Raw genomic sequence first — 23,661 nt, 5'->3', positions numbered from 1 at the left:
GCCTGACACTGGCAAAAATTTTATCTCTTTGAGTCAGCATCCCATAGAGCCTAGAATTTATTAAGCTATGTGGGTGATAAATAGAATACTCCCAATATTATTCTGGATTGGTGAGGGAAGAGATGTGCAATGCCATTTGTGTCAAAGTGTAACGAACATAGTGTATGCATACTTTGACAATTAATCATAAGTTGTTGTAGCTGCAAATCTTCATCCATATAAAATAATTGCTGTGCAAGTGCCGTGTTTATTTCAACTGAATATCATGTAGTGGTTGAATTAAAAATTAATTTTGAATGAATTATTTTTTTTTTTGCAGAGCTTAAATATTTACCAAAATTTGAACCGTCGACAACACGAGCATGTCATGCACTTAATGGACATTGCTATCATTGCCACTGATTTGGCACTCTATTTCAAGTAAGTTTAATGAAACAGATAATGCACGTACAGTACATTGTATATGTTGGCTGATGCTTTGAGTACTTCTGCTGTTGAATTACAAAGTACAAAATGTTTTTGTTGCTTAAGTTTATATGAATCATTAGGTTGCATCCTATTAGGGCACATCCAGTGAGTTATGGATAACAATAACTAAGACAGCTGGACAGTGTAGTCAAGTCAAGTGGCTTTATTGTCATATCATTCTATTTCCGCATTCAGAGTCACAAAATAATGTTCCCGGTGCAACATATACATAAACACAGGACAAGTAAAAGACAAGTAAAGAACTACATTGTACTATACTATACTATACTATACTATACTATACTATACTATACTATACTATACTATACTATACTATACATACATAATAAATAATAGGTAAGTGACTACATATATATAAACTACTAGGAGCAGATCTGTGGGTAGAAGGGCAGCACAGAGCTCAGAATCCAGACAGCCATGCTGTTGCAGAACCTGACGGAATTTGTTCAGTTTCTGCAGAACCTTCAAACAGATGAAACTGGGACAAAGAGACCGTGGGAGGGGTGGGAACAGACCTTTACAATACTAATGGTCTTTGTGGATGCATCAATTTATAAAGATGACTTTAATGGAAGGCAGGTTGGTCCCAATGATCTTTTCTGCTGTGTGCACTATCCATTGTAGGACCTTACAGTCAGGGACACTGTAGTTCTCAACCAGACAGTGATGCAGCTGGTCAGAGTGCCCCTGTAGAATGTGGTGAGAATGGGAAGAGGAAATGCTTGCCTTCCTTGGCCACTGAAGGAAGTAGAAACACTTCTCCACCTTATTGGCAGTGGAAGGAGGTGTTAATTGACCAAGTAAAGTCAGCTGCCAGGTGCACAATAATACATTTTGTTCGATTGACCAATTCCACCTGACCTCAGAGCCCTCGATATTCAGGTGGGTGTTGACAGCATGGGTCTTCTTGAAGTCAATAATCTCTTTGTTCTTCTCCGCATTAAGAGATAGATTTTTGCACTTGCGTTTGTCCACCAATCATATCTCCATTCCGTAAACTGACTCCATTGCTGATTAGACCCATTACCATTATGTCATCCGCAAACTTAATGATTGGGTGTTTCCGACACGGATTGTCTGGGGTCTCTCTACCAGTAAGAGGTGCATAGGGAAGTGTAGTAGCCTAGCAGACGCAGCTTCCCTGTGAGCTTCTGGGGGATGATGGTGTTGAAAGCCAAATTGTCAATAAAAAGCACTCTAGCATAAGTGTCTTTTTATCCAGATGGGACAGGGCAAAATGAAGAGTAGCTGATATGGAACCATTTGGGTGATAGGCAAACTGGAGAGGGTCATGTGATATGCAAGTCTGGCTTTTAAGAGGCCCAAGATTAGTGTCACAGCTCAGTTCATGATGACTGGTGTGAGTGCTATAGGGCATCAATCATTAAGAAAAGAGACAGAGGACTTCTTCGGCACGGGTATGATGGCAGTGGTTTTGAAGCACTATTATATGTTATTTTGTGAAAGATACTTAAAATATTCTGTAATCCTAGCCTCATAACACAGAAACTGTCATATCACATCTCATGAAAATGCATCTGTCTATCTAAGCCATGTTTGAAAATCTGTAATATTCAAATACTGTCACGCATATGCATCAGAGGGTCACCCCTGGGACACACTTTTCTGTATCCTTTTGCACCCACAGATCAGAGAGCATACTCATTGAGCATTTCTTTGAGATGTGACATGTTAGTTTCAGTGTTTGGCAATAAGGTATGAGGGTGAAATTACAGAATGTGCTGAAGTCAAAGAGTGATTCTTAGAAGATACATTCATGTGTAAAGACTCGGTAAGTTGTGCTGCCTTCATATATTAAAATAATGCATTCTTTAATTTTTTTTATTAATTTTGGTGGCCTGCAGGAAAAGAACTATGTTCCAGAAGATTGTAGATCAGTCTAAAACCTATGAAGATTGGAATGCATGGACAAATTACATGATGTTAGAGACAACAAGAAAAGAGATTGTCATGTGAGTAATCTTCATACCCTCAAACTTGGATTCAGATCCTGCAGTAGGTTCTTGTCCATGTAGAGTCTACATGTTCTACCCATGTACGTGTGTGGGTGAGTTCTTTTCTGGGTACTTCATTTTGGTTTGTTGGTTCAATTGAGTGTTCTACTTGTCTATGGGTATTCCCTGCCTTGCATCAATGTTCCTTTAATATAGGATACTGAATTGGATTAAGCAGGTTTTGGACAGCTATGTCATTTTACATATGAGAAGAGAGTGCTTACAGTCACAAATCATGTTGTTGATTACAGCATTCGTGTAGATCATATAAATCTGTTCCATGTTTGTGTTTCCACCAAAACTAAGTATTCAAATTAACAGAATATGATTATGGAGTGCTGCCCCACTATCGAAATTGTGATCTTTTGTACTATGCATCAGTCTACAAGTGGCAGACAAGTGTTTTGACCCTTGTATCTTCTTTGTAGGGCAATGATGATGACTGCCTGTGACCTATCTGCCATTGCTAAGCCATGGGAGATACAGAGTAAGGTACGGTCATCTTTACATTACTCAAAAGTTCACACAAAATACCAGTTTGCATAATTCTGCACATGCATGTGAAAGCCTTAGTCTACAATCTATCTACAGTTCTTACAATTGTAGTGATAGATTTATATTAATCCATCAAACAGTTTTATGAACTCGCATTTTCCTTTGCAAAGTTTATCTTGGCAGTAACTAGTACAAAACACTGGCCACACACACATACAAACACGCATACACACGCATGCTCAGTCCTACTTGGCAAATTTAGAGACACCATTAAACCAAACATGTGTGCCTTTGTTATAGGAGAGGAACCTGGATTATTCAGAGATATTCCACACAGACTTTGGAAGAGTAGGTTGGAAATTGATCGAAACTGGAGCTGTGAAACAACAGTACTAAACAATGTGCAACAAGCTGGCTGACTTAATAAATAAAAATGAATCCAATTCTTACCTATATTCTCTATTTTACCTTTAGGTAGCCCTTTCTGTTGCTGCTGAGTTCTGGGAGCAAGGCGATCTAGAGCGTACCGTACTGGAGCAGAATCCTATTGTAAGTATTTTTTAAGACAATCCCATGGACTGAAAGATTTCTGAAGTCTTGTCATAAATCCACCTATCCATTATCAAGCCCATTTAATCCAGCACAGGGTTGGAGTGACTGGAGCCTGTCCTAACAGCATGAGGCATAGGGGAAGGAATCAGTCCTAGACAGTGTACCATTCTATCTCTTGACCCACTCATGTACATGCCCACACTAACTTGTATAGTATCAAGTTGAGATGCCCAATTACATACACACACACACCTTTGGTAGAAAATCCAAAATAACTAGAGCAAAGCTCATGCAGAGAAAAGGGGAATATACAAACTCTACACATAGAGTTTTCAAACCAAAATGCTACTGTTTTAGTTTGAAGCATTGACTATTATGCCATCCTGTTCCCTATTGTCTCTATTAACAATAATAATATGCTATATTATTACATAGGACTATGTCAGAGTGCTAAAATAGTGCCTTACTAAGTACAGAAAAGCTCAACAACTGGGAAGCTTAGAAGATTAAATAAATTAAATTGAGGATCAAAATCTAGGGCAATTACAAAAGTTCAGTTTAAGCAAATAAACCTTCTGCTTTTGTCCTCCACACTTAGCTAAATATGGTGTGTACCTGCCACATAGCTTCAACTCACAGTAAGGGCATACACAGTAGGCTCATTTCCTGTAGAAGCCAAGAGAGCAACTACAAACATTTTTGCAGCATGCAGCAGACACTCAAATCCTCAGGTTCACTTAAATCACCAAGTCTGTCTAAAGCTATTGAACATGTAAACTGGAATTGGGTTCATTACAAATTTAAGTTATATATGAAGAGTATGCATTGAGTCAGTGGAGACAATAAATAAGGTAAAAATGGAAACAGATTTGTCAGGTTTTGTAAAGAAATTAATTCTCTTTTTCAGCTTGCAGTCATCTGTGCTTAACAGGAATAACACATTTTAAGAATATACACAGATTGTGCCTACTGGCACGAACTGTATGTGTGGCTATATTACAGATATGATGAGCTCTCTTAGTAACAAGCTACACGGATATACTTTAGAGCTCTTGCTTTATTTTGCATATCTAAAATAGGCTCTGCTTTTTCTTTTTAGCCCATGATGGACAGAAACAAAGCAGATGAGCTTCCAAAGCTGCAATGTGGTTTTATAGATTTTGTCTGCACATTCGTGTATAAGGTACAGTTGCTGTTCAGTTAAAATGGGTCCTTGAGGGATGTGATGAGGCTATTCTTTAAATCTCTTATTTAACATTCACTCAATTCTGCTGAATATGGAATTTTATAGAATGCCATTTTATTAAATTTGCAGTATAATATACTTTTCTTTCATTAGTATCGGTGCTAATGTGTTTATAAGTATAAGAAGCATTAATTAATTACCTAACTAGAATTTTTAGATCTCTTATGCTTGAACAGTATATTTTATAAACTGCTCAAAAAATTAAAGGAACACTTTGAAAACACATCAGATCTCAATGGGAAAAAACATCTTGCTGGATATCTCTACTGATATGGACTGGGTAATGTGTTAGGAATGAAAGGATGCCACATTGTTTGACGGAAATGAAAATTATCAACCTACAGAGGGCTGAATTCAAAGACACCCCGAAAATCAAAGTGAAAAAATGATGCGGCAGGCTAGTCCATTTTGCCGAAATTTCATTGCAGCAGCTCAAAATCGTACTCAGTAGTTTGTATGGCCCCCACGTGCTTGTAAGCATGCCTGACATCAGGGCATGCTCCTAATGAGACGATGGATGGTGTCCTGGGGGATCTCCTCCCAGATCTGGACCAGGGCATCACTGAGCTCCTGGACAGTCTGAGGTGCAACCTGGCGGCATCGGATGGACCAAAACATAATGTCCCAGAGGTGTTCTATTCGATTTAGGTCAGGCGAGCATGGGGACCAGTCAATGGTGTCAATTCCTTCATCCTCCAGGAACTGCCTGCATACACTTGCCACATGAGGCGGGGCATTGTCGTGTTGCAGGACGAACCCAAGACCCACTGCACTAGCATATGGTCTGACAATGAGTCCAAGGATTTCATCCTGATACCTAATGACAGTCAAGGTGCCATTGTCTAGCCTGTAGAGGTCTGTGTGTCCCTCCGTGGATATGCATCTTCAGACCATCACTGACCCAACACCGAACCGGTCACGCTAAACGATGTTACAGGCAGCATAACATTCTTCATGGCTTCTCCAGACCCTTTCAAGTCTGTCACATATGCTCAGGGTGCTCTCATCTGTGAAAAGCACAGGGCGCCAGTGGTGGACCTGACAATTCTTGTATACTATGGCAAATGCCACTCAAGCTCCATGGTGCTGGGCTGTGAGCAAATGGCACACTAGAGGCCACTTCAGGCCACCCTCATGAAGTCTGTTTCTGATTGTTTGGTCAGAGACATTCACACCAGTTGCCTGCTGGAGGTCACTTTGTAGGGCTCTGGTAGTGCTCATCCTGTTCCTCCTTCCCCAAAGGAGCAGATACTGATCCTGCTGACGGGTTAATGACCTTCTATGGCCCTGTCCAGCTCTCCTAGAGTAACTGCCTGTCTCCTGGAATCTCCTCCATGCCCTTGAAACTGTGCTGGGAGACACAACAAACCTTCTGGCAATGGTACGTATTAATGTGCCATCCTGGAGAAGTTGTGCAACCTGTGTAGGGTCCAGGTATCTCCTCATGCTACCAGTAGTGACACTGAAAATAGCCAACTGCAAAACTAGTGACAAAACAGTCAGAAAAGATGTGGAGGGAAAAATGTCAGTGGCCTCCACCTGTTAAGCCATTCCTGTTTTGAGGATTGTCTCATTGTTTCCTCTCTAACAACCCCTTCTGCTACTTAACTGACGAAATCAATATCCCAGAGGTTTCATTGACTTGATGCTATACTGTACTCTGATTAAAAAGTGTTCCTTTAATTGTTTAAGCAGTATATATTAAATTAATCTGTGCATCAGTAAAATTCTGCATATAAGGTATAACTACAGTTACACCATTCATTCAAACAAACAGCATTTTGTTACATTTAAGATAGAAAGGTATAATTACTATTCTACACTTGCATCCATTCAGTTACACTATGATTTTCATTTATTCATTAATTCACTATTGGAGGGCTAAAAGGAAGTAAGGTTGAAGGAAATTAGACAGATTTGATGTCAGTCTATCCATTGACTCACTCACATTGGACCAATTTAGAGATATCAGATAACACACGTCCTTGGGTTGTGGGGAGAGAGTTAAAGGGCAAATTGCACACAAGTATTAACTGAGCCCTATTGGTGTAGGTCATCTTCAGCCACTGCTCATTTTTTCATGATGTTTCTGAGGCGCTTTGTTGCCTACAGCCATTAACCTGTATACTGCCACCTCCTATGCACCAGTCAACTTATAACCAGTCTTTTAGCCAGGTATTAAAGATAAGTGGCATAGTGATAATATCTCTTTAAGGACACTACACACTGGTCAGTTAATGCACTAATGCTTATGTACATTAAATGTACTTTGGAAATATTGTGTTCATAGTGTAATGTCTTCCATTGGTGTATTGGCTTGTACTCTCTGGTTATCATTTTTCTGTATTTCTGTGTGCACTTAATATTCTGTGTTGCTTCTGGAGCAGGTAACCTTCTGTCTATCTATCTATCTATCTATCTATCTATCTATCTATCTATCTATCTATCTATCTATCTATCTATCTATCTATCTATCTATCTATCTATCTATCTATGTTGTCAGCTCTTTTAATCGTTTAATTAATCTATCTACCTTATAACAACAACAACAACAACATTTATTTATATAGCACATTTTCATACAAACAGTAGCTCAAAGTGCTTTACATAATAAAGAATAGAAAAATAAAAGACACAATAAGAAAACAAAATAAATCAACATTAATTAACATCGAATAAGAGTAAGGTTCAATGGCCAGGGGGGACAGAAAAACAAAAAAACTCCAGACGGCTGGAGAAAAAATAAAATCTGTAGGGATTCCAGACCATGAGACCGCCCAGTCCCCTCTGGGCATTCTACCTAACATAAATGAAACAGTCCTCTTTGGATTTAGGGTAGTGTATATAGTGTATTAATAGTGTAATGCCAGATTATTAAAATGCAAAAATTTACTAAAATGCTAAAAATATAATTTAAGTCTAACTAGATCCCTAGGAAGGCTTGTAAATGCATATGAAATATATAAGACATGCATTAGTGTCATCAATTTACAGATTAAAGAGTTGTGTGCATTTCTGTATTTTGAAATAAATTTTAGTGACTTTGAATGTTAATTGTTATAAAACCACTCTGTTTAACTCAGACTGTACTTTCATATATTTCTTCATTTATTATTTAAGGGAGAGGATGTAGGGCATTTTGTAGCAGATTTATTTTAATATTAATTACCTTGTTGGACATTCTTTAAAAATTCCCTTTAGGATAATATTAAGGAACACATTCTACAAATCTGGATATTTTTTTAATACTAATTGTAAAGTTGAGATAATTTCCATAAGACAATGTGTTCCTGTTAAATATATTTTCATTAATGATTGCTTCCCAGTTTTTTAAATAAGGCCTTGAGGGCCACATTGCCTGAAACTGGAGATGCACGTCTTTTTGTCAGAACATACAGAAAAATCGCCAGTGTTGTGTCACTTCTGCTAGAATTATAGTGTCTCTAAAGCGTATCTATCCAATACTCTTTAAGTGGTAATTTAGTCTTACTGATGCCACCTTGATCCAACACTGGTGAGTGTGCTATGTTAATAGTATTGTTTCTCCAAAATATCATCTTGCATCAGTTTCTGATGATTTGTGTGGGCTAATACTACACAAAGGATTGGATAGCTTCCAGTCTATTATTTCAACTTTAGTATGTTCCCCACAGGACTTTATTGCTTTCTAACATTCGCTCCAATGGAAATCACAGCAGGAGTCTGTTTTCACAAACCATACCTGCTTTGAGGTACTCTGCTGATGGCTCAGCTCATTCCCTTCTTTTTTTCTAGTATTTTCATTTTTGAATGTTAAGGTAATGGCATTCCTGCCTCCACAAGAAAAGGATTATATCATAGAACGGCTGCAACTTAATCTGGAGGTGTCTTAAAAGCTCTTTTTTTTTTCAAGTGCCCTGTACAAGGCAGGAATACGTGTAGGTGTGCATATAAATTTCCAAACTGCCATAACCGTACATTCGATTCATTGTTCTCTTTTCTTGTTAAAAAGTTACAATGTTTTACAATATTGGTGAGGTTATTGTAAAGTTTTGTGTTTTCTTGCTTTAAACTAGAAGGCTGCATCCCTGTTGGGATGGCAGGGATTGATGTAAACATTTGTGGATCAATTAATCATCGAATAGACAGCAATCTAAAACTGGTAGGCTATTACAGAAACAGAGGTATATACATTAATTTTATAAGATAATAAAGAGCTTAATCATTTAGAAACAGATTAAAAAGGAAACTTTTTGGATGATGATAGGCTGAGTAAAGGATTCAGTCATATATGTACAAAATGGTGTAATATTCAGGACTTAGTTTACGGAATTGAAAGTTGAAGCATTTACATTTTTTTAGTTACTTAATCAAACATCTGAACATTTTTAAAATATTTTTGTAACAATAAATCATATTCAAAAAGTGCAAAAATAATAGAATGTTATTCAATGATTTAGTAGACTGCATTAAATACAAACCTTTTAATAGTACTTTAATGTCATGTAGTTAAAAACCCGCTGAAATAGACTAGTAGTGATTTAGCTGCTTTCACATACAGTGGATTCCAATTCTAGTGATGTAAAAATGACATTAATTGATGTCCTGTTGTTGGCTGCTGGTTGTGGAGGGTCTGTGACTAATTGTACAGTAGTTCAAACTTCTTAAACATAACATTTTCGAAAGACATACCCAAGAGTTAAAATTTCTGTTGAAAACTCAAGGAAAAATTGTTAGCTGCCAAGGCCCATGATGGAATGCAATTTAGAATCTTTGCTAATAAATCATACTGTCAGAAAAATATTGAATCATTATAAAGTGCAGATAATCCAATGTAAAGTTCATACTTTGCTTGCAGAGTGAAGCTCACCTTAAGCAGCAGGCAAAGTGAACTGTTGTACACTCGGCATTTGACTATCTTGTATTGCGGATCTGTTTTGCTGTCAGAATTTTACAAAATATTCAAGTTGCAGTGACCTCTCTCTCAGTAAATTTCAAACAGTAAGCTTATCCATAACAGAAGTCGTGTAGAATTTTTCGGTTTAAAGCTACACAAATTTGAAGTTTTCAATTTCAATGGGAGAGCTTCAAATTTCAAAAATATCAACAGCACATTCTGTTTGAGATATCCCAACAAACATTAACTTTTTCCAACAAATTTCCTTAAAGAATAAGTGTGTTCAATTTCAAAGAATTCGGGGAGCTGAGTTGTTTCATGCAAAAGAACAGATACGACTATTGCAGTAGGTGCTTCTTACATTACTGTATATGCAAATGCACTTAATTAAATAAAAAAGAGTAACTGTACTGTACATGTGCATATTGAGAGACACAATGATATAATGCATATTGAGTAAGACTTACTTCCAATGGACACTTAAAATGTAAAGACATGAACTGTCTGTTTTCAAAAGGGTCAATTTAAAGCAGAAATTAGATTTCGTATATGAGACAACAACAACATTTATTTATATAGCACATTTTCATACAAACAGTAGCTCAAAGTGCTTTACATATTAAAGAATAGAAAAATGAAAGACATAATTATAAAACAAAATAAATCAACATTAACATCGAATAAGAGTAAGGTTCAATGGCCAGGGGGGACAGAAAAACAAAAACTCCAGACGGCTGGAGAAAAAATAAAATCTGTAGGGATTCCAGACCATGAGACCGCCCAGTCCCCTCTGGGCATTCTACCTAACATAAATGAAACAGTCCTCTTTGGATTTAGGATTCTCACGGAAGGGCTTGATGATGATGATGGTCACGTAGACTTCTTCCTTTTAATCCGTCCATCATTGTTGGAGCATCATGAAGCTTTGAGTAGGTGGAGGTGGCGCAGGCCACCACCACAAAGAAACCGGAAAAAGAAACAGAAAAGAGACTAGTTGCAAAGTAAATCTTTAGAAATCATGGCAGTCCATCGTGTCCTTCTTAATGACCAGTACACTAAACCATTGCTCATATGCTTCGCTTTAACTTTTTTCATAATCTGTAATTATCTATTTCTTATTTCAGTGTAACAGTGACATACTGTTACACTTAGTGTTGCTGACCAGGTAGCATCAACACGTAAGGACTACATCAGGTAAGCTGCTTCGTGTTTATATCTAATAAGATGAACCAATTGAATTTGAACACATCTTTATCATGAAAACATGATGCGTGCTGTTTGGACATGCAAGTAAGAATTTCTCTGTACTCTATACACCTGACAATACTACCACCACTGTTACTACCATTAAATGTGCACTAAATCAGTTATGTGCTTTGAGCAATAGGGACACACCTGTACCAACCCTGAATCAGAATAGATAGATAGATAGATAGATAGATAGATAGATAGATAGATAGATAGATAGATAGATAGATAGATAGATAGATAGATAGATAGATAGATAGATAGATAGATAGATAGATAGATAGATAGATAGATAGATACTTGATTAATCCCAAGGGGAAAATCACATAGTCCAGCAGCAATATACTGATACAAAAAACAATATTAAATTAAAGAGTAATAAAAATGCATGTAAAAGCAGACAATAACTTTGAATAATGTTAGCATTTACTCCCCTGGGTGGAGATGAAGAGTCGCATAGTGTGGAGGAGGAACGATCTCCTCAGTCTGTCACTGAAGCTACTCCTCTGCCTGGAGATGAGACTGTTCAGTGGATGCCGTGGATTCATCATGATTGACAGGAGTTTGCTTAGCGCCCATTGCTCTGCCACAGATGTTAAACTGTCCAGTAACAATAGAGCCTGCCATCCTAACAAGTTTTTCCAGGCGTGAGACATCCTACTTCTTTATGCTGCCTCCCCAGCACACCACCGCGTAGAAGAGGGCACTCGCCACAACCGTCTGGTAGAACATCTGCAGCATCTTATTGCAGATGTTGAAGGATGCCAGAATAATGCTAAAGACAAATTTATAGCTAAGACATTAATTAAACAAATGGACTTTAGAGACAAATGTATAGAGGATTATTAGAAAGAACATCAATACAAAACACAAAAACAGTTTAGCTGGTTCTAACATCTACTTATGATAAGCCCTGATATTAGTTGTGGTGGCTGACCCACAAAAGGACCTCTCAAACAAACATTTGTTGCTCCATCAACAAATCTTTTACCTCCCATTGTACCTTCTTTTTGTTTCTTGCCTTATTCCCCCCTATGAGAGATGAAACTGTTTCCTCTACTTATCTCATGCATCCACATTCCATTACACCAGGCATTCCCACCTCTTGTCCTGGAGGGCCGCTGTGGCTGCAGGTTTTCATTCTAACACTTTTCTTAATTAGTGGCCTGTTTTTGCTGCTAATTAACTTCTTTTGAATTCATTTTAATTGAATTGTTTTTAAAGATTTGTTCCCCTGAATTTCTTCATCGTTCCCCTGAATTGCTGCATTTCTTTCCTTAAATGGCACCCAAACAGAGATGAAACGTGAAGTGAGTGAGCAAACAGAGGGCCAACTAAGTCAGAGCCTCAAACTAAACCAATTTCACTGCAACCAGCTGCTTAATTAGACGTCGATTCTTGTTGTTAATTAAACCCATTCTTTAATTCCATGGCTTGTTGCTGCTCTCATTCTTCAATAGCATACGATTTTGAAATTGTTTTCCCTTTTCTAAGAGCTCTGTTAAAATGTTTTGGGGACCTGAGCAGATCAGCATTCCTGAGACCTTCATCTTTCTTTTTTTTCAGATATTGTATAATGGTCACAGTTTGCTGATCATGTTTTGGCTCATTTTGTATCTCATTATTGTTTGGCTGTTAATTAAGGAAAAAGAAGCAATTAAGGGACCTGAGTTTTCAAGAGCACATCAATTAAAATTAATTCAAAAGAAGTTAATCAGCAGCAAAACAGGTCACTAATTAAGATAAGGGTTAGAATGAAAACCTGTAGCCACTGAGGCCCTCCAGGACCGGAGTTGTGGACCACTGCATTACACCTTGGCCACATGGCAGCTTTATACCAAATCCCGAGGTCACTTTTGCTTGTTGTCCAAAATCAGGTTATAGGGTCAGGGAGACACTATATTTGCAACAAAGAGACAGGTTGAACTTATGCCAAACCATGAATCTTAACCACCCAGGTTTTGCTGCCAGCACCTTAGCTGCCTTTCCTATTAGATGGATTTAATACAGGTAGTCAAATTAAATAAGTCTGTAAGAACTTATCATAGGGTGCCAAACACGTTCTTTTCTGCCTTAGAGTGGTGTTTTGGTTCTACTCTGAACAGTCACTGATGTTATAATTTTAAGTAGCTTTGTTGTTTTTTTCTGGGTTCAATACATTTGCCCTTGAGACTTTATATTTTTTTCTAAGGTTTAGGGACTGATTTACTTTTTACTTTAATTTTGTTGTTTCATCTTGTATTAGGAGTTATGTAGCCCTCATGTACTATTGTCCTATTGAGAAGTCCATCTTCTGTTGTCCCACTCAAAACCCCCACTTTAGTGCATTCATGCTGAATTTCTGGTTGGGCTTTTTGAAGAAACATGAGGACACTGTTGATTTGTTACTTGGTCTGCAAAAAAAGCAATTGAAGGTAAATTGTTCTGTTTCATGAAAATAAAGAGTAAACTAAACGTGTTACGGTGCTTCCCTTCACTCCAAAAACAATTCAACATCAAAAATTGCATTTCTGGCTGACTAGGTTATTTTTTTTTATTGCACACAATTGACTAAAGTGAGAGGGCAGTGCAACCCAAATTTATTTATTTCAAATATTCTGTTTCATGTTAAGACATCTTTATGAAACAGTGAACATAATTAAACAGGAATTCAAATACCTGAAACACTCATGCTGGTATGTGGTAGGATAAATATGTATTAATAACCTTACTGAAAAAAAACTGTAACAATGAATATCAAATTAACGCTCTATGGCAGTATGAAATACATTTTGTAAAAAGCAAAAGAATAAATGTGATAGGAGGGTGTCATAGTGGCAGCTCTCATGCCCAGAACAACACAAACGAAACAAAAGGTTAACAAAAATTGCATTTTTATTAAAACAAACATACTGAGGGGACAATACAGAGAAAACACAATCTGGATGTAAACATTTTCAGAACGATAAAAGTAAGCCTTGCTGCATTTGCCTAACCTTCTGTTGAACTCCTGTGTATGAGGTGGGGTGGCTCATTTCTTTTGTCATCTTTCATTTCATTTTGCCAGACACCAAGGAAGAAGCTCCTCTAGACTTTCACACTGTTTGATTTTGATGGCATTTTGGCCTCCTGAAAATTATGGATGGCTCCTCAGTATCTGTCCTCCTGCATACAAGCTCTCCTCAGTCCGTCCAGACTCAACGTCTTCGCAACACTAATTTTTAAATAGTCACCAAACTGGTGGAATGATCCTTTACAAAGCCATTGAAAAAGCTGTGGAGAGTCTTCTGGAAATGGAGAAAGAGGCAGAGGTCCTTTCGGAAGTATCATTGACAAAGCATGGAGTAAAGCAGCTCCTAATCTCTGTTGCTACACTGGTATCATTTCCCATTATGGGAGGAGGCCCCGGGGAAGACCCAGGACACGCTGGAGGGACTATGTCTCTCGGCTGGCCTGGGAAGGCCTTGGGATTCTCCCGGAAGAGCTAGAAGAAGTGGCCGGGGAGAGGGAAGTCTGGGCTTCTCTGCTCAAGCCGCTGCCCCCGCGACCCGACCTCGGATAAGCGGAAGAGGATGGATGGATGGATGGATGGATGGATGGATGGATTATGTTTTTTTTGATTTTCATCATAGAAATTGTTTCCAGTTATTAGAAAGCATTTTGTGTTATTTTTGTAACCATTTTGTGTTGCAGTTGCCATGACGTGATAATGGCTTGAGCAACTGTCTTCATGAATAGTCATCACTGCCAAAAAATAATGAATTGTTGTATCAATTTATTACATTTTTCATATAATTATTAATGTTATTAGTTTTGTTGTTCATTTTTATTGTTAATTCTGTAATGTCATTGTGCCACCATTTTTCTTGTTACCATATTGCTGACAACTCCTGTAGCTAGACATGTAGGTCAACAGGACACCAGCCACATTGGTTATCATATCACTATCATAAAAGTTGGCCACACTCACTTATACTTTAGCACTTTAAAAAAGAAAAATAAATAAATAAATATTAGTGATTATTTTGCTTTTGACTATGAGCTTAGCTTTACATTCTGATGTGCATTATTGGATCCTCTTGATTTCTGTGCTATTATCCTTTACCTGACTCCTGACCAGTCCTACACATCATCCAAAGACATTTTTCTCTGTCAATATAAGCAATCTCAAATAAGGTCACAGCCTCATACAAATTCAGTAACAGCATCACCTAGTTAATATTTCTAGTTGTCACTTTTGATCACTTCTGTATCCTGACTTGTGGTGGACAATGTAATGTAAGCTCTACTCTGTGTCCCATATCAGACATCAGCAGTCTACATTCTTAAGTGTAGCACATGCAAGTGACCTTCAATTCAGTGGAAGCTACTATTAAGCACTACTGCAGCCACAAATGGGGTGTAAATGTTCATCAGCAGCTTATTCACATTTTTCTTTTTCAGACTAAAATTAAATATACAATGTGACCGAAATGAAATAATAAAGAAAAACTGGGCTAACTTTCTGTGTTTCTCTTCTTCAGGAGTTCTCTCGCTTCCATGAAGAGATAACACCAATGCTGAATGGAATACTCAACAACAGGAAAGAATGGAAGGCACTACAGGATGAATATGAAGCTAAACTGCTTGCCTTGGAGGAAGAGAAAAAGAAAAAGGAACAGCTGAGCAGTGGGAATGCCACTACCAAGCAAGGTGAGTGCAGGCAAAGAGTCAGATAGATAGATAGATAGATAGATAGATAGATAGATAGATAGATAGATAGATAGATAGATAGATAGATAGATAGATAGATAGATAGATAGATAGATAGATAGATAGATAAGGCACTATATGATAGATAGATAGATAGATAGATAGATAGATAGATAGATAGATAGATAGATAGATAGATAGATAGATAGATAGATAGATAGATAGATAAGGCACTATATGATAGATATATAGATAGATATGAAATGCCACATTGACACAAGTATTCAGACCTTTCACTAAGACACTTAAATTTTGGCTCAGGATCATCCCACTCCGTTGATCATCTTTGGGATGTTTTGAAGGTGGGGAGAGGGGTTAATAAGGTGGAGTTCAGAGGATGTTGGTCATAAAGTCTTTTTTATTATTTGGATGTTCTTCTTTTTAAGTCTGCATATGCTGGGTTCAAGCATGGGCACCCTGTGCTGAACTGCCAACTAAATTTCAGAACAAGAAATGGCCATCTATGATGTTCCCCTGTACAAATGGTTAATCTTGTGCTTGAAATTTGGTGGAGATGAATTCAAGGGTGATGATTTGCATACCAGACTGACACACACATTCTGCTTTAACATCAGTTATACATTATATCCTCACCTATTCCTAATTTTAAGTTAAATAACTTGCTCAAGGACACACAGTGAGCCAGTGGTGGGGCTTTGCCTAGTGTTTCTAGTGCTTTACCCGAGCTGTTATTAACTAATGCTTACCTGTAATTGAAGTTTGCCTTATGTTAAATTTTAATACACAATTTTGACATGTCATTCCAACCTTAATGGAGGTAACCACTTTCCGCAAATCGACAACATTTACAGAAAATGAGAGTAATAGATTTGTAATAAAATGCAGAGAGAAGGGCACAAGGAAGCATAAAATAATGAATATTGCCTTCTATTAATCATTTCTCTTGCACAAACTCAATTTATGGAAAGAGATGAACACATTAATGTCGGTCTTGAGTGTGTCTTTTATGGGCCAAGGGCAGAGGTGGGCCAGTGTGTGGGCCAGATGGATAGAGGGAGGGAGGAGTTCTGGGTGGGTTACATGAACAGATTTATTCATCTATGACCTTCATTAGGGTGGACCCAAGTGAAAGCTGGTGTCTGCTGATTGCTTTGGCTTGATTACAGTTGGGTCACGTTTAATCACATCTGCTGCTTTCTAAACTATTAAAGAACTTGTTTCTGTTATGAATCAAAGTGCCACACGTAACTATTTTCATATTATGCTAATCCTGATTATGACCATTCGGACCAACAAAATGAGAAAAGAAGAAAGCCAGCATGGGGAGAGAGAGCTGCCTGGCACTATTGATCAGGGCCCGCTGAGTGAGCGCCTGGTGCTGTCACGAGAGCGGCGCCACAGAAGCCTTCACCTGTCAGTTCCTTATGATAATTACGAGTGAGCAGTCAGCCGCCTTTCTGGGGAGATTAATCACAGTGCATTTTTCTTCTCTTACAGCTCCCGCAGCATCTACACAATCAAAAACTTGTGTCCTCGTGTAGACAGGATACTGGCAAGCCAAACCATGGCACAGGCAGCTTCCTCTCCTGTCCATCCACTGTCTTCTTATGAGAGTCAGCAGATCCATTTCCAAGGAAGCTAACAAGATCCGTTACCATGAAAATATTAAAAGCCTATTTCTGTAATCTAATACCTCCTGATGCTGTGTGTGCCTGTGCGTATTCTTTATACGTATCCAACCTCCCAGGGCCAGCTGCCAAGAAAGACCATAAGGCTGGAGTGGGGCGTCATGGAAGAGAGCTAGAATGACAGGACACTGCCCTTTAGGAGCTGTGCTATATACTGACCACGGATGGCTTGACACATTCCTAACAGTATCAAAGGGGTCCGCCAGTTTGAGGACAGTGGAGGGAGCAGCTGTCAAGATGGCTCAGGGTTAGTGAGTGAATGATTCATAAAGGAGTGTTTGAACAAGTGAGCTGTGGCATTTGTCTCACACTCTTTAAAATTCTACCTGTATAGTCAGAGGAGACAGTGTGGGGACCTAATCCAGGGATTTAAAATCCTCAAAGGCCTTGATAAAGTAGATGCATCAGAATTCTTTCAACGTACTTCAGGAAAACAGTGGAAATTAAGGAGAAGTACATTTAGTACTGAAGACAAGAAGCAGTTCTTCACACAAAGAGTTATGAAAATGTGGAAGAAGCTACCTAGTTATGGTGTTGAAGCAGAAACCTTAACAACCTGGAAGAAGTGTCTAGACTAGATGTTGGGAGAGCTTAGCTCTTAGCTAAACAAACACACTTGATTTACTGAATGGTCTCCTCTCGCTTGTCATATGTTCTTATGATGATGTAGCTGGTCCAGTTAATCCTCTTCTTCCTCTTATTAAGGTGGTCCCTGTTGTCTCCCGATGTAGACCTGACCTTCACCCCCCCACTACAGGGCTAGGGGTGTTTGAGTTTATCCTAAAAGCCAAGAAGTGCAAGGCAGGACTTCACCCTAGAAGAGATTCCAGCCCCTACATTAGCTGAGCACCTCCTCACCACCAGTCATGTCTGAATGGAGCAGCAATCAGGACGCTCGCATTATTAATGTGTTCTGCACCATGTTAAGGCTTTCTATTTTAAGAAAAAAACAAAAACTCTTTGGCTGTCATTTTTGGTAGGTCAAAGCGAGTGCTGAATGCTCCACTCAGAACCTAATTTGAGTAAAAAAAAAACCCTGCACAGTTGCACTCAGCGTTTCTTTTTCCAGACAAACTCACTGATGTGGCACACTCAGGCTGACCTTATCACGCCATTAAAAATGGATTTCAGGGAGGCAAACTCTGGAGATGCTGCATCGTCACAGGTAACACAATCATTACTGTCATGGCTGCTGTTTTGATGGATATGAATAATTAAGTCGGTGAGTCTGACTCAGTGGAGTTGTTCAAACAGGGAGGCAAGGCAGGTGTGTGGAAAACAGATGATCAGCAGCAAGAACTTGAAGCAAGAGCACAGAGAGGCCACTGTCATTGCAGTCGATGTCTGCTGCCACCCCAGACCTCATCTTAGGCAGGAAACTTACAGGTGCGTCCCGCCATAATCGTGTGGGAGCTCAATGAGCGTGGGGATTGAACAGGCATCCTTGCCCTTTACAGCTCAACGTGTTAACCACTGTGCCCCTGGTTTTACGGCCCAGTCAGCACCAAATTGCTCCCCACAATGTCTGTCAGTTCAGCTAACAGGAAATTAATAAATTATTGGATGGCATCTCATTCAGTGCAGGATCCAGCATTGAGGCAATTGTTGCCAGGATATGCAGTTCAGGGTAAGCAAACTGTCAGGTTGTCTGCATTAAATGTCTGCTGTTAAGCTAAAAAGAGCATGAAGAACACTTGGTGGCACTAAAGTCTTCAGCCTGGTCATCTCTAAAAATCTGGCCATGCCGCAGTGATAACCCCTGTCGGGAAAATGCAAAATGCACAGCAATCTGCCATGCAGGCACACAGTCAAGACACAGGGGCTGGCATTTTGTCACTTGACCCTTCCACTGCTGTACCACTGCTGCCTTGCAGGAAGGAGATCAGGGTGTGCGTCCTGCCTCCTCCCTGCGTGGAGTTTGCATGTTATCCCCTTATCTTTGTGTGTTTCCTCCAACAGTCCAATGACATGCAGGTTAGGTGGATTGCCCTGGTGTGTGTGCTCGCCCTGTGATAGACTGGCACCCTGTCTAGGGTTTGTTTTTGCCTTGTGCCCCTTGCTAGCTGGGATAGGCTCCAGCAGACCCCCCGTGACCCTCTTCAGGACTAAGCGGGTCTATCCAGCAGGGGCGCTAGCCCCTTATTGGAATAACTTCTTTTGTAACTGCAGCATGTTACATAACCGGAAACTATATAGATATGATATTAAAAGGTGATGCCCCTCCCTTAGTGATACAGCAGTAAGAAATCACTTAGGAGAAATAACTTAGCTTTCTTTAATGACGATTTACGCAGCATAACAGACGAGGAAACCATGACAAGACTGTCACCGAAGTGGGAGCTCAGTGTATACAGTCTGCCATTTTTGTTGCTGCACTGGAAGGATTTTGGGGATCGGATGACGGTATCTCCCATCTGTTCATCAGCTTCAAAGGTGTGCCAGGCAATGTTCCAAGGCTTTATACCCTTTCTCCATGTGCAGGCCCCCACTTAGGCAAATCATGCCATTCCAAACAAGGAAAAGAAGATCCAGTGTCATCCTTACTCTGACACACAGAAATAGTACAATGCCCATGTCGCAGTTGTCCCTTTCTTGTCTTCTAATGCTTGCCTAGCAGTTGTAAATGATGAAACCCTGTTTGCTAAATCTGGCCTTGTGTTAGCTGTACATGTGAATGGATTTATCAAATATTTATTGTACAGAGCACAGTGACATATTAAACTTACAGTCATATGAAAAAGCTTGGGAACTTGCATAATAATTTACTACTTTCACCAAAAAAGATAACAGTGGTATGTCTTTCATTTCCTAGGAACATCTGAGTACTGGGGTGTTTTATGAACAAAGATTTTTAGTGAAACAGTATATAGTTGTATGAAATTAAATCAAATGTGAAAAACTGGATGTGCAAAAATTTGGGTCCTCTTGTAATTTTGCTGATTTGAATGCATGTAGCTGCTCAATGCTGATTACTTAAAACACCAAATTGGTTGGATTAGCTCGTTAAACCTTGGACTTCATAGACAGGGGTGTCCAATCATGAGAAAAGGTATTTAAGGTGGTCAACTGCAAGTTGTGTTTCCCTTTGACTCTCCTCTGAAGAGTGACAGACAGCATGGGATCCTCAAAGCAACCCTCAAAAGATCTGAAAACAAAGATTGTTGAGTCTCATGGTTGATGGGGAAGGCTACAAAAAGCTATCTCAGAGGTTTAAACTGTCAGTTTCAACTGTAAGGAATGGAATCAGGAAATGGAAGGCCACAGGCACAGTTGTTGTTAAACCCAGCAGGTCTGGCAGGCCAAGAAAAATACAGGAGCGGCACATGCGCAGGATTGTGAGAATGGTTACAGACAAGCCACAGATCACCTCCAAAGACCAGCGAGAACATCTTGCTGCAGATAGTGTATCTGTACATCATTCTACAATTCAGCACAATTTGCACAAAGAACATCATTATGGCAGGGTGATGAGAAAGAAGCCGTTTCTGCACTCACGCCACAAACAGAGTCGCTTGTTGTATGCAAATGCTCACTTAGACAAGCCAGATTCATTTTGGAACAAAGTGCTTTGGACTGATGAGACATAAATTGAGTTATTTGGTCATAACAAAAAGCGCTTTGCATGGTGGAAGAAGAACACCGCATTCCAAGAAAAACACCTGCTACCTACTGTCAAATTTGGTGGAGGTTCCATCATGCTGTGGGGCTGTGTGGCTAGTTCTGGGACTGGGGCCCGTGTTAAAGTCGAGGGTTGGATGAATTCAACCCAGTATCAACAAATTCTTCAGGATAATGTTCAAGCATCAGTCACAAAGTTGAAGTTACGCAGGGGTTGGATATTCCAACAAGACAATGACCCAAAACACAGTTCGAAATCTACAAAGGCATTTATGCAGAGGGAGAAGTACAATGTTCTGGAATGGCCGTCAGAGTCCCCTGACTTGAATATCATCGAAAATCTATGGGTTGATTTGAAGCAGGCTGTCCATGCTCGGCAGCCATCAAGTGTAACTGAACTGTAGAGATTTTGTACGGAAGAATGTTAAAAAATACCTCCATCCACAATCCAGACACTCAACAAAGGCTATAGGAGGCTGTTAGATTTACAAAAGGAGGCTCAACTAAGTATTGATGGAATATCTCTGTTGGGGTGCCCAAATGTATGCACCTGTCTAGTTTTGTTTTGATGCATATCGCATATTTTCTGTTAATCCAATAAACTTAACGTCATTGCTGAAATACTACTGTTTCCATAAGGCATGTCATCTATTAAAAGGAAGTTGCTACTTTGAAAGCTCAGCTAATGAGAAACAAAAATCCACAGAATTAAGAGGGGTTCCCAAACTTGTTCATATGACTGTATCTACTTATTACAGCGGGTTAGAAAATGACTGACTGACCCTTCCACTTTGAAACATGGGTACAGGGACCTCCTCTGGCCAGGACCTACTTAATACTGACCAAGCACATAAAGTAAGAAAGAAAGCGATGCGGTGACCCTGGGTTCTCCATCCCATGGCGGTGAGCACTTATCTTCCTCGATACAAAAAGTAGGAATGCGATGGGATGACGTGGGTCTCCAGTCCATGGCGGTAAGCACTTCTCCTCCTCCTCTTCCTCCTCCTCCTCCATACATCACTCACATTTCACTCACACATGTCTGGTTTGCTGAGGATGAACTTCTGAGCAACAAGAGATAGAGATGAAGCTAACATGGCTCCTGGCCACTTGTATGAGAAAGCATCTACAGTTCTGGAGACTTACGTTATGGCAACAAACCTGAGCAAATAGGAAATGACTTAATAGATTATGGGATGGTGTTGTGCACTGTGCAGCTCCAGCCTCGAGTCCACTGTTGCCAGGTGACCCTGGAAAGGAAGAGTGAGTGAAGTCAAAGGGAGTGTGGAAGGATAAATTAGTGAATGAATGTACAGTAAGAAAGGAATGGATGGAGGAAGAAACGCATGAATCAATGGATGGTCTCACAAATGACGTAATTAATGAAAGGATGTCAAAATCAAACAAATGAACAAACAAGGATTGTTGGATACAGTCATGAAGGAACGATTGAATTACTGGGAATATAGATGGATGTATAAATGAATGGAAATGAATGGATGAACACATTGATACATTAATGAATGAACTTATAGACGGATGAACAGAACAGAATGAGAGCGTACACGTATGAACGTATGAAAATGCTATAAATACAAGGATGAATAAATGAAGGAAAGCTAATAAAGGGATGGATGGAGTCATTAACCAGCTAATTCATTAATTAATGGATAGCAAGACAGATGGAAAAATCAATAATTGAATGCATTATCCACTGAAGAATAAACAGAAAAATGTAAAACAATTAATGACTGTATGCATGCATAATAGAATAAATGAATAATTGAGTAAATGGATGGATGAATGAATAAATACATTAGGAACTTAATGAACAGATGCACAGATGGACAGACTGATAAATAGATTCATGTATGAAAGAATTAATGAATAAAAATGAAAATTAATTGAACAAACTGATAATTTGTTTATGCATGGATGCATGAATGAATATAAAAGGAAGGTAAATGTGTTAAAGGATGGACAAATAAATAACTGAACTGGATAAACAGGACAGACGAATGCAGGCAGGCATGAACGAATAAATAATTAATTGGATGGATGACTAAATGAAGGAAAATAAAGACACGGATGTGTGGAAGAATTAACCAATTAATTAGTTAATGAATGGATGGGCAGATGGACAAACTGATAAATAAATCCACGGATGAATAAACAAATGAATGAAAATTAAATGAACAAATGGATAAGTGTGTTTATACACGGATGGATGAAGAAACAAAGGGAAGCGCCTGGATGAACGGAAAGACAAATTAATAACTGAATGAACAGAACAGGCAGAACAGCATGAATACACACGTGAATAAATAAATAATGATGTAAATCAAAGGATACATTAATAAAGTAAAATGAATAAATGGATGGATGGAAGAAATAACCAACTGATTAATTATTAATGCATGGATGGAATTAATTAATAGACAGATGGAAAAAATGGATGGAAGAAGATGGCTAAAAAAAGAATGAATGGAAATTAACTGAACAAATGAATACATGCAGAAGGGAGCAAATAAATAATTGAGGAACTGGGCGGATGAACGGATTAACAGATGAATGAATAGATGGACAAACTGATTGAGGAATGAACAAATGAATGAATGAGAATTAAATGAACATACAGGTACATTTGTTGCTGCATGGAGGGAGGCACAGATTGTTGGATTCATTGATAAACAAACGACTAGAATGACTAAAGTAGCAAGTGAACAAAAGGAAGAATGAATG

The 23,661-nt window shown here is 38.9% G+C and overlaps 1 protein-coding gene across 4 annotated transcripts in view; it reads left to right on the top strand.

The window, feature by feature from the left end:
• Positions 1 to 17,303, top strand: part of pde6a (phosphodiesterase 6A, cGMP-specific, rod, alpha) — a 100,131-nt gene extending 82,828 nt beyond the window's left edge. For all 4 annotated transcript variants that reach the window (XM_039774861.1, XM_039774859.1, XM_039774860.1 and 1 more), the window contains 7 exons: positions 320 to 420; positions 2,355 to 2,462; positions 2,933 to 2,996; positions 3,474 to 3,548; positions 4,651 to 4,734; positions 15,424 to 15,592; positions 17,111 to 17,303. In XM_039774861.1, the coding sequence (XP_039630795.1) occupies positions 320 to 420; positions 2,355 to 2,462; positions 2,933 to 2,996; positions 3,474 to 3,548; positions 4,651 to 4,734; positions 15,424 to 15,592; positions 17,111 to 17,154 (645 nt within the window). In that variant the 3' untranslated portion in view covers positions 17,155 to 17,303. The remainder of the gene's footprint in view (positions 1 to 319; positions 421 to 2,354; positions 2,463 to 2,932; positions 2,997 to 3,473; positions 3,549 to 4,650; positions 4,735 to 15,423; positions 15,593 to 17,110) is intronic.
• Positions 17,304 to 23,661: the final 6,358 nt, after the last annotated feature.

This window comes from Polypterus senegalus, chromosome 13 (assembly GCF_016835505.1).
Source record: "Polypterus senegalus isolate Bchr_013 chromosome 13, ASM1683550v1, whole genome shotgun sequence".
In the NCBI taxonomy this organism is placed as follows: domain Eukaryota; kingdom Metazoa; phylum Chordata; class Cladistia; order Polypteriformes; family Polypteridae; genus Polypterus; species Polypterus senegalus.
Note: the sequence above shows the minus strand (reverse complement) of the source record. Positions and strands in the feature narration are given on the sequence as shown.